The 12237-nt window shown below is 42.9% G+C and overlaps 1 protein-coding gene across 6 annotated transcripts in view; it reads left to right on the top strand.

The window, feature by feature from the left end:
- The window catches only part of Tbccd1 (TBCC domain containing 1), a 44738-nt gene that overhangs the window by 31129 nt on the left and 1372 nt on the right, over positions 1–12237 (top strand). For all 6 annotated transcript variants that reach the window (XM_005071701.4, XM_013114422.3, XM_013114424.3 and 3 more), the window contains 4 exons: positions 4841–5207; positions 7126–7312; positions 7415–7912; positions 9559–9708. In XM_005071701.4, the coding sequence (XP_005071758.1) occupies positions 4841–5207; positions 7126–7312; positions 7415–7912; positions 9559–9688 (1182 nt within the window). In that variant the 3' untranslated portion in view covers positions 9689–9708. The remainder of the gene's footprint in view (positions 1–4840; positions 5208–7125; positions 7313–7414; positions 7913–9558; positions 9709–12237) is intronic.

Raw genomic sequence — 12237 nt, forward strand, 5'->3', positions numbered from 1 at the left:
TGATTTTTTTTCTGTTAGTTTGTTTTAGTTTGTTTTGAGATAGGGTTTCACATTGTAGCCCCAGCTGGGCTGGAACCCTACGTTGACCAGACTGATCTTCTCTTACTCAGCAGGATCTGCCTGGCTCTCCTTCTCAAGTGCTGGGATTAAAGGTGTGCACCGCCATGCTGGCCCTCTAGTGTTCTGAGAAACCTCCAGCAGTCTGCAAGTCCATACTCATCGAGTGTGTAAGGAGGAATACTCCTTTTGCCACATTCACACCAGCATTTGTTCTCCTTGCTCTTCTGACTGAGCTGAGATGGAATGCAGTTTTCATCTGCACTCCCCTTATGACTGAGTATGGTGAGCACTTTTAAAGTGTTTCCTGGCCATGTTCATATCGCTGTGGAATGATTTTGTTGAATTCCATTGCACATTTTTAATTGGGTTCTTTATTTTATTAATTTTTAACTTTTTGATTTCTTAGTATATTGTCACCTTAAGCCTTTGTCAGATAAGTAGCTGGCAGAGACTTCCTCCCATTCTGAGCAGGAAACCTTTGTTTTCCTGACAGTTTCCCTTGCCAGATAGACTCTTTTTAGTTTAGTTTTTAGTTTGTTCCTGTGCTGTGGGAGTAATATGCAACTTTAATCTTTAATAAATGGTAAAATTGCGTGTATTCTGAAGGATTGTTTTAAAATTTATTCTTTATCAGTAAATCAACCAATTTTTCCACAAAAGTTGTATATTTGCATAAGCCAAAAAGACCTTAATTTTTAAGTTTGACAGTTCCTTAAAAGTGAGGATTTTGTCAAATACTTCTTCCACTCTCAAAAATGTGAAGTGAAGCCGGGCGGTGGCAGTACACGTCTTTAATTCCAGCACTTGGGAGGCAGAAACAGGCGGATCTTTATGAGTTCGAGGCCAGTGTGGTCTACAGAGCAACACAGAGAAACTCTGTCTTGGAGAGAGAGAGAGAGAGAGAGAGGGAGGGAGGGAGGGAGGGAGGGAGGGAGGGAGGGAGGGAGGGAGGGAGGGAGGGAGGGAGGGAGGGAGAGAGAGAGAGAGAGAGAGAGAGAGAGAGAGAGAGAGAGAGAGAGAGAGAGAGAGAAATGTGAAGTGAACACAGCTGTGTCCACCAGTCCCTTCCTTCCATGTCATGGCAAGTGAAATCTGGAGACTACAGGTAACCTTTGGTAAACTCTACAGAGTATTGTGTAGTAGTTAGTTTTCAGAAGCAAAGCTATTGTTATTCTTCTCGTTCCACAAAACTCTTAAAAACAGAATAGAAAAAAGGAAATTGTCATATGAATAGGAAATCAATTCCCAGCATTTGCCTTCTGAATTTTTGCATTTTTTTCTTAATACCGTAGTAACAATTCAATTGTCTGTCTGTGTGTCTGTGTGGTGCACCCTCTACACAGGGTTTCTCATTGAGCCTGGAGTTCACTGTTTGGGGACTAGACTGACAGTCAGAAAGCCACAGTGCCCTCCTGTGTGCCCTGCTCACCCCTCCCAGAGGCTCTACATGTCACAGTCACACAGTGTGAGTGCAGAGGACCAAATTCAGGTCCTGATTGTAAAGAAAGCCTTCTCCCATACGGGGCCATCTCCACAGCCCTCTTGTCGTGTGTCTGCGTGGCTTACTCAGGGTCGGAACAGGCTGTGTCTCCAGCACTAGGCACTGCTTGCTTTTGCTTGCTTGGTACTGACTGTGCTTCAGCCCTTCATTCCTACATCACAAAGTCCAGTGCTATCATCCTTGCTTCCTATGACTTTTAGTCTTACATGAATTTTGATGAAGATATCTTTCAGTACTAATTTCACCATTTCTATTTACTCAGCAATTCCATCTTGCTTAACCCTAGCCCTCTCCCCGAAAACATTTCTGCATAGAACCTGTAATGTTCTTTGTATCAAAGTTTGGGATTTCTCAATGTAGTTAGGATTTTTCAAGTTATCCTTCAAAGGAAGATGTAGCAACCAGGAATTTTCAAGCTATTCTTCAAAGATGTAGCAGCCACTCGAGCGCATGATACCCATCTCAACAGGACACACCATTGTGTGCATCATCAACACTTGTGAATGCAATAGTGCATCACAGCATCTTTGTATCCTCTGTGAAGTCCATCTGGACACTACCAGTTGTCAAGGCCATACTGAACCAAATAGACCTGCCAAGGTTCTGGGCACTCAGAACTTTTGAGGCCCTGTTAGCCCATGGCACATATTCAACCCAGGATACCCAGAATTCTTAGGCTTAATTGAAGGGTGATTTTGCTTCATATATTTTCTGAAGATCATTCTTTTTTTTTTTTTTTCTCCCGAGACAGGTTTTCTCTGTGTAACAGCTCTGGCTGTTGTGAAACTCACTCTGTAGACTAGCCTTGCCTCGAACTCACAGAGATTTTCCTGCCTCTGCCTCCCGAGTGCTGGGATTAAAGGCGTGTACCACCATTGCCTAGCTCTAAAGATCATTCTTTATTTTAAACCTGTCACTTTCCCCATTTTTAGTGTAGATTACATCTTCCAGTACTTAAGGTCAAAGTTCTTCATGGGAACAAACCCATTTCTGATTTTGTACCAGGCTGAGCAGCTCACTGGTAGAACCATTCAATAGAAGGAAGTCTGTGGTTACTGGGTTCCACTTTATAAAACAAGGTGGTATATTAGTCAGGGTTCTCAAGGAACAGTATCTATATTAAAGGGATGTATTAGGCCGCTTACTGGATGTGGTTCAAATAGCCAGCAATGGCTGTCTCATGGTGGAAAGACCAAGGATCTGGTAGTTGTGGAGTCCATGAGGCTGCATGTCTCTGCGGTCCCAATCTGGTGCTGTATCCTGGAGCTGCTAGTCTTCAGTCTGTGCTGGAATGCTGAAGAAGTTGTACTTAATGCCAGCTTCAGCCAGGGTAAATGCACTTGCCAGCAGGAGTGAGGGCAAGCAGGCACAGAGCAAAGCTTCCTTCCTCCAGGCCCTCTATTTGGACTGCCAATCAGGAGGAGTGGCCCAGATTTAGGTGGGTCTTCCTGCCACAAATAATCAGATTAAGAAAATCCCTTAGAGATGTGCCCAACAGCTTGGGTTTTAGTTGATTCCAGATGTTGTCAAGTAGCTATGACACTATGTCATTGCCTTGTGATTTGATAGAATTTCTATTCAACTCACAGAGACCCTTATGCCTCTGCCTTCTGAGTGATGAATTTAAGGCTTGCACCACCACTGTGTGGCTGCAGGTCTATTTTAATGCAACAAAGTTGTCAAGATTTCATAGATTCAACTTCTCTGTCATGTCTAGAAGGTAATATCTTGCAGCAGGTATCCTGGTCTCTCAATTATAAGCATTCTGCCCATTTTGCCTACAAACCACAACAGTGCCTGGCTTGGCAGCCTATCTCCTGTGATGTAATAGTGGCATTTAAATCTTGGAGGTAACCAACAACTGTCCAATTGATTTAAGGGAAATAATTCATGCTTGGTACTGTAAACCTAGCAACTAATTCATATGGCTGGAGAAGCCATAGATCTTAGGGGAGAATCTACTACTGCCATTATCCTAAATCAGTATAGTTTACTGTGTTCCAAATACCAGTCTTTATAGTCACAGATAAGATCTCTCACCCCACATCAAGGTAGCTTCTTTGTGCAGCAAATGTAGGCTATTGCAGAGATTCATAAGTGATTGTGGAGTACCCAGTCCCAATTGGTACATCTATAACATAGTCCTACATCAAAGGCTCAAAGAGCATCAAGAAATGGACTCTTGAGTAGAGTACCTTATTCACTGTTTTACCTTTGACTTTGTTGAAACAGAATCTCATTATATTAAGAAAGCTGGTCCCGAACTCCTGGGTATATGATCCTCCAGCTTGAGTGTCCCAAGAAATTGAAATGATAGCATGGACTTCCACGCCTGGCTCTCATTGGTCTGGTTTGAAATGAAGACCTATAGCTGTCAGTCCTTTAGACTGAAGAGCTTCCTAGCTGACCAAGACCTGCTGTGACTGGCCCTGCCTGCCGTTTTAGTTCCTATTCCCAGTATACTTCTTATACCCCATTCAGAACTTAGTTTTCTTGACAGAGCTGTATAGTCTTTGCTGTTTTCTGTAACTTGAATGTCTTTTTTCATAGTTGTTCATTTCTTTACCAGCGTCAGCCAAGAATTTAATCAAATAACACTCCATCATGATTTTTTTCCTCAGATGAGGGGGATTCTCTCATGCTTGTGGAATGCCCTTACAGATAGATGTCTGTACCAGCTTTCATGTGGATGTTTCCTGTGTCTCTGTTGTCTTCTCACCATGGACTCCTGAGTTCCATGAGGACAGAACTGTCTTACTCATTTTGCATATTCATCATCTAGCACAATTCAGGCCAAACAAATACAACTAACATAGATGAGGCGAGTAACAGGGATACTCGCCAACTCAAACCTTACTCCCAAGGTGGTAGTTTCTCATAAATCTAGGGACCTGAAAACTCTAACTGTAAATCGAGAAACTCAGTGCTTTGTTTGGGGGGGGGGTGCCTGCCATACTTACTTTCATGTTTAAAACTACCTTTGGGCTGTGTGTGTAAGGTGTGATGATTTGGTCTCAGCCTCACGATAGCTCCTAAGGTAAAAATGTCTGAAAAAGTCTAAAACAGTTCTGGTCTCAACATATTTGGTAAGGAGCGTTGAATCTGTAGTGTTTTTGAGGTAGTTTACAAATACTACATACACAAAGGTCACTTTTACATAGTTACCCACATTCTTTTGAGAGGTGAGATGGCATATAAGCACAATATAATTAAAATACAAATTTTTTATCTTACAGAATATCTGTGTTCTGTTGAGCGGTTTTTCTTTGTTTATTTTAGAATTGGAATGACTACAGTCACCAGGCTTTCGTCTGTGACCATCTGCTGGATCTCCTCGAGCTGCTTCTAGAGCCAGAACAACTTACTGCGTCCTTCCACTCAACCCACAGTAGTGTAGTCTCTCGAGAAGCCGTCCTGGCCCTCAGCTTCCTCATCGAAGGCACTGTAAGCAGAACCAGGAAGGTCTATCCTCTTCATGAACTTGCACTGTGGCAACCGCTGCATGCAGACAGTGGCTTCTCGAAGATCTCCAAGACATTCTCTTTCTACAAGCTGGAAGCCTGGTTGCGAGCCTGTTTGACTGCAAATCCATTTGGCCCATCTGCTTGCCTCAAGTCTGGAAAGAAATTGGCTTGGGCTCACCAAGGTATTATTTTTTTTTAATATATTTTACCTAATATTAACTTTACCAACAAGGAAACCTAGTGTTTTCTGGTATATTAATGGCCAGATGTCTGCTAGCCTGGTGCAGTGACACATACCTGTAATCTAGTAGCATTTGAAAAACAGGGCAGAAGAGTCACAGGCACAAGGCTAAATTGGGCTGCATGGTGAGACGTGTCTGCACTGTGTGCATGTGGCGCACCACATACATGCAGGCCAGACACCCATACACATACCATAAAACTAAAGGGCAATACCCTACCAAGTGAGTAAATAAAAAATACCGCAGTGTGTAAGCAGACCCACCCTTTGTATATGACCTGCACAGTGGAGCAGGACTCTCAGAGTTAACACGGGTTTTTCGTTACAGTTCACAGGACTGTAATTCGTCCTCCCTTGATTTTCTTTTCCTTGCTGCCAGGTGTTTATTTGCTTGACACTTTTTTATTTTCTACTTAGCAGCAGAATTTGGCCAACCAATAGATACCACCTCAGAGTTAATAGACGGAGTGGGTGGGGGCTTTTAGTTGCATAGACATAGGCTAGGAATATATTTCTAAAATAGAAATCATATGAACAATAGCAAGAGTTCACCATTTGCTGTGTCAGTGTCTATCTCTGGCTAACAGATAGGTACTAGTGTTGGATTCTTGAGAAGAATCAGGAAAACAAGTCTGCAGATATCCATACTATGAAATTAGGTGCCAGGCAAAGTTGTTGAGAAAAAAATATATAGTAAGCTATATTTCCAGTTTCATAATTTTAAAGATAGGCACACAAAAAGCTTCCATGTATGTTTAAAAATATATTAACTAGGCCTGATGGTACATGCCTTTAATCCCAGCACTCAGGAGGCAGAGATAGGTAGATTTCTGTGAGTTCAAGGCCAGCCTGGTCTACAGAGCAAGTTCCAGGACAGCTTCCAAAACAATACAGAGAAACCCTGTCTCGAAAAAAACAAACAACAACAAAAAAAAAACAAACACAAAACACAACAACAACAAAAAAAATATATTAAAATGATAGTAGGATAATAAACCGTTTTAAAGACTTTTTTACTGCTATTTTTCTACATAACCATGAATCATGTATATGGTATATGTGAAATTAAAAAGTAAGCCTTTTAAAAGAATTTTATAATATTTGTGTATCCTTTCCACGTTGGCCCAGTATAGGTTGACTTCATAGCTTGTGGGGAGTGTAGGCAGAAAAGCAAGTCTCGTACTGAGGTGTGGGAAGGGACCCTGTGACGGGAGCTGTGCTCCCAAGTAGTGATGATCTTGGAGTGAAGACATGAACTCAAGAAGAATCTGTGGACTGATGCTGTTAGTACATTGAGAGGGCTGCAGAATTGGTATTGTGGAAGTTTGATTATGATAATGATTATTCCATTGCTATTGGGAGGACACAGTGAGGCATCTTGGAGGGAAAGCTGTTTGGATCTGTCACTAGTTTAGGACCTTAGGCACATAATTTAAAAGGTAAACAAGAAAACACATCTTAGCTCTATCAGAAATCCTAAATGTATTATAGGTTTACATTTTAAATAATTATTATGAAAGATTACAGATATGTAGAAAAGAACAGTAAACACTACTTTGTCATTAACTCTTTTTTTTAACATTAACCATGTGGAGTTTATTAAAGGGGAGGAGGGTGAGGAGGGAGGGAGGAGAGCGAGAGAGAGAGAGATGAGAGTAGAGCAGGAGAGCTGGGAGGGGTATGAGAAGAGCAAGAGAAAAGAGCGAAGAGAGGAAAATGTCATTAACACTTGAATCTAATATATTTTCTTTACATGTATTCGAGTTTAGGCATGGGTACCTGTAGACATGTATAGTCTCATGGTGACGTGTTTTCTTTGGTTTACAACTGTCTTATTATTCATTTGTTTCCTTAAATAGTTGAAGGTGCAACCAAAAGAGCTAAGATTGCTTGCAATACTCACGTGGCCCCTCGGCTGCACCGCATGGTGGTGATGAGCCAGGTTTACAAGCAGACGCTGGCCAAGAGCTCAGACACTCTAGTGGGAGCACATATCAGGGCTCATTGCTGCAATGAGTCTTTCATATATCTGCTCTCCCCCTTGCGGTAAGCATGTTGATACTTTCTTTGGACAGGATTAACTTTTTTCAGTCAGAATTTTATTCTGGGTAAATTCATTAAGAATTTAACTCATTTAAAATTTTTCAGATCTGTGACAATTGAAAAATGCAGGAATACCACCTTTGTGTTGGGTCCTGTGGAGACCGCCCTTCACCTCCAAGACTGTGAGAATCTGAAAGTCATTGCTGTTTGCCATCGACTGTCCATCTCTTCTACAACAGCTTGCACTTTTCACGTGATGACGCCTTCACGTCCACTTATTCTCTCTGGGAACCAGAATGTGACTTTTGCCCCATTCCATACCCATTACCCAATGCTGGAGGACCATATGGCCAGGACTGGCCTTGCTACAGTTCCTAACTACTGGGATAACCCAATGGTTGTGTGCAGAGAAGGCAGTGACACAAGAGTCTTCCGGCTCTTGCCACCTAGTGAATTCTACATATTTATTATTCCCTTTGAGATGGAAGGGGACACGGCAGAGATACCAGGGGGTCTCCCCTCTGCTTACCAGAAAGTGCTGGCTCAGAGAGAGCGGAAGATACAGATCTGGCAGAAAACTGTGAAGGAGGCTCGGCTGACTAAGTAAGTGGTGTTTAGAGACAGTGTTTACTGGCCATGTGAAACTTGATTAATCTGGATACTTCATAGTATCCAGCCACACTAATTAAATGACATGTGTCTCTTCTCAGACTTGTATCCCAGTTTAGTATTCTAGCTGCTATGCTACTGGAGGGTGGGAACAGGCAGGTTAGTATTTTAAGCATTGTATAACTGGAGGTATTAGGCTCCCTTCCTTGAAGAATTTGAAAATAGCTCTGTGGCACCAGCCTGTAATCCCAGAACCTCAAGGCTTGAGACAGGAGGATCACAAATTCAAGGTTAGTAGGATCTATTTGATAAAACTCTGCCTCAAAATAAAAATAAGCTTACATTTATTTGGCAGGGGTAAGATTTACATAATTGAAGCATTCTTGTTAAGAAGATGGTAAATGATTCAGTCTTAAATGACTTAGCATCAGAGTCCTCCAAGAACCTTATTTAAAATACAGAATTTCATGGTTCCCACCACACCAAAGACTTAACAAGTCACATTCTTGAAGAGTGTTTTTCCAAGGCTGACCCTTGGACTATTGCTAGTTCTTGTTAATTTTCCTTAATCCATACTAACATGGGAGAAATAACTAAAGTGTTTTTTTTTTAAGCTAGAATTTGCAGTATAAAATACTGTGTTTCATTCTGCTTAGGGGACACTGAAATAGCTTATTTTTTAATTACATGCATAGAATAACAGATATAGCTGTAGATATTAGGTTATGCCCAGATTTTATTTAAGGGATATTAACCTTTGAACTCCATAAGCCGGGACCATGGCATGCAGTTTTCAGAGAGTCAGACAGTACCAGTGTGACCAGTTAAGGGAGGCACATCAAGGACATAGAGTTTGCATTGGGTTCTGAAGAATGAGAAGTTTGCATGCTAGTCTGACTCTCTGAAGTACTGGAGGGGCAGATGTCTGAGGAGCAGAAGCTAAGGCGGGATTCTGGGTTCTATACGGTGGTGTTTAAACTTGATAAGTGAGCTGAGACAGATATGGTCACATCTGACAATCAGGCCATGGACTCTCCATTAGAATTAAGAAGTAGAAGCCTTTCAGTATGTGCTGTGTGTAGGCTTTGGAATGGAGTCCAGAGGGGCATTGCCTTTATTGCTTCTGTTTCTTCTGCCTGGTAGTCCATTCCACATCGTCATTTTCCTCTTCTGTCACTTCATGTAGACTTCTGTTCCAGTGTCATATCAGAGAAATGTCTTCTGTCCTCCCTCTTTCTACAACAGCACTCCGTAACGCTGCATTGTCACCTGTTCTCCAACAAGTAGTTTTCTTTTAAGTACCTAATTTCATGCTGTCTATTTATCTTGCTTTTCTCCCATATTCCCTACAAGGGCATACAGGTGACAAGGGCACATACACCAAGATCACAGTGTTCCAACCTGGACATAAGTTCTTTATGAATTTATTCCATCAGTCAAACCACTGCCTCACTCATTTTGTTCACAGCAAGAGTGTGACAACAAACCTTCAGACATTATCTCTCACTGTGCTCAGAACAGTGAGAGCTGATGGATAAGGAGAAATAGTCATTCAGAAGCGTTGAGATCTTAGATAATCATGGGAGTGAATCTGTTGTGTTTGTCTTCTTAAATGCTTGTGCTCTCAATTGCATCTTCAGGGAGCAGAGGAAGCAGTTCCAGGTCTTCGTGGAGAACAAGTTCTATGAATGGTTGATTAATACAGGACATCGGCAACAGCTGGACAGCCTCGTTCCACACGCAGCAGCCTCCAAACAAGAGCCTGGATAGGACCCCATGCAGAACCACTGGTAGGGAATTAGAACACAGAACGCTTAAGGAACTCTTGGGAAATCCTCCATCCATGCAAAGCAGAAAAGAAAGGGCTTTCGATTGTGTTCTCCTTGCTAGTGTTCTCTTCTACCCCAGCTGCATGTAGACACATACCCACATATTTTTTTTATGCGAAAACAAAAATACTCAAGTGGTACATAGAGAAATTTGGGCAAATATAAAGGCCGAGTTTTATTTATTTATTTACACACACACACACATATATGTATTGCATTTTTGTAGTACTAAATACTATTTTTCCATTAATAGCATTATTTTTCTGTTTCGTCTTTTGTTTTTTTAGTATTTGTTTTATTCTTAAGTATGAGTATGTGTGTATGTCAGTGTGTAGGTGAGTGATGGTGCCCAGAGAAGATCAAAGGTGTCGGGTACCATGGAACCTCGGTGACAGGTGTTGTGAGCTGACTGAGGCTGGTTTTGCAGGTTGAACTCAGGTCCTCTGGGAAAGCAGCGTATGCTCTTAACTGCTGAGCTATCTCTCACAGCCCAGGCAGTAAGTTCTATTTCTCCTCTCTAACATATACTCCCCAAACTATTTAATAAAACAGACCTTTTTCTTAATTACTAATATGTTAGTTAGAATTAAACCAAATAAACATTTTATTACTGAACACTAGAAGTCATGAATTAAATAGTTAAGAATATAAATAGAAATAAATTTATTTAGAATTACTTAATCCAAATGCTGTTTTTTTCAGCATTTTAAAAGATTTCTTTAAACTTTCTTTTTTATTTATTCTTTGTGGCTCACATCATGCACCTTGATCACATCCATTTCCTGTCCCTTTGTATCTGCCATCTGCTTGCAGCCTTAAATTTAAAAGGAAAAAAAGAAAGAAAGAAGGAATTTTCTTGTCATAGAAGTTTTAGTGTGACACAGTGGGTCACGCAGTGAACCCTTTTGTCCATACAGCTTTACTTGCAAGTGTTCACTGCACAGAGTCATTGGTCTGGTTTGAAGCCTCCAGTTTCTGCCACACTATTGATGCTGGGCCCTCCCTGGAACTCCTCTTGGGCATTCTGTTGTTGCCTTGTGCATGGAAATCCTGCAGCTTTGGGTCTGCAGGACCAGCCTCTTCATGTGCTCCAGCCCTCATAGGTAGGGTGGTTGTTGGGGTGGACCAACTCATAGCCCTGGTTCTGAACCTGGGGAGTTGCAGGGTCAGTCAGCTCTACCCACCCCATCCTCCCCACCAGGGCAAGCTCTCCAGCATTGCCCTGGCTAGTTCATCCCTTGAAGCAAGGGACATGGCCATTCTCCTGCTTTCATGACCCCAGGGTTGCCTCCCATACCTGGACCATCAGGGCCAGCTCTACTTTGTTACCCGGGTGAGGTGCAGGGGCCACTCTTCTGAGTGTTGCAGCTGGTGGGGGCAGAGACAGCTCTCCCACCCGCCTCTGGCATAGAGAGCTGGTGTGTGTGTGTGTGGGGACATCTCTTCCCTACCCATGCCGTCATATGGCAGATGAGGGGCAGAGCCAGATCCCTTATGCTCACATCTTGGGGTTAGTTCACCCACAACACTGTAAACAGGGTCAGCTCTGCTGTGCTACCCAGAAGAGGTGCAGGCTCCCTTTCCCATGTTGTAGCTGGTAAAGGAAAGGGTCAGCTCCCTCTCTGGAGGCAGTAGGGGTGGAGGAGGTATCTTTCTCTTGCTTCCATCACCATATCTCAGGGAGGCGATAGCAGCTAAGCCTCTCACACATCCTCAGAGCTGACTCACCCTAGCCCATCTACAGGGCCAACTCCACTCTGCTGTCCCAGTGAGTACAGGGCCTGCTGGGGTGGGGGGCTGTTGGATCAGGTCCCCCGCCTGCTGTGGGGCTTGAGGAGAGGGGAAGAAGACTTCATTCCCTCACCCGTGCCACCACATGGCATATGAGAGGGGCACAACTTGCCCTCCCATTCTCACATGCTCAGGGCCAGCCCAACCGTGTCCCTGGGAATGGCATCAACTCCATTTGCTGCCCAGATGAGATGTGGGGCCCTCTCCCCTGCAAGCTTCACCTGGACAGAGAGGGGTGGGGCCCACTCTCTACAGCCCCATCCTCTAGGCCTACAGTGGTATCAGGAGCCTAGTTAAAACAGCCTTCTCCTATTAGTAGTCATTTCCTATGCCTTTAACCCCCTCAGCTTCTCTTAGTTCCAGGCCCCAGCAAACAATCATTTACCTAGTTTATTCTAGACACTCTTATGCATGAAGCAGTCAAGTTTTTTTTTGAACAGTCAGCTTGTCAGGGTTCATCTCTGCTGTAGCAGGAGTGTTCCTTCTTACAGTAGAGCAACAGTCCACTGAGAGGACTTGGATTCGTTCCCCTCTGCACTGTTTCATGTTTATAACAGGGTTCTGCACAGCATGTGCTTTCTTTCTCTCATGCATTTGTACCTAGGAGTGGCTGCACAGACATATGCTTATCTATTTAGGGTACACAGGGTGGTAGCAATGACTGCCTTTCTAAAGTGTATATTCCTTGACTTTGTTTTG

The sequence above is a fragment of the Mesocricetus auratus genome, unplaced genomic scaffold, assembly GCF_017639785.1.
Source record: "Mesocricetus auratus isolate SY011 unplaced genomic scaffold, BCM_Maur_2.0 Super-Scaffold_100008, whole genome shotgun sequence".
Taxonomy (NCBI): Eukaryota; Metazoa; Chordata; class Mammalia; order Rodentia; family Cricetidae; genus Mesocricetus; species Mesocricetus auratus.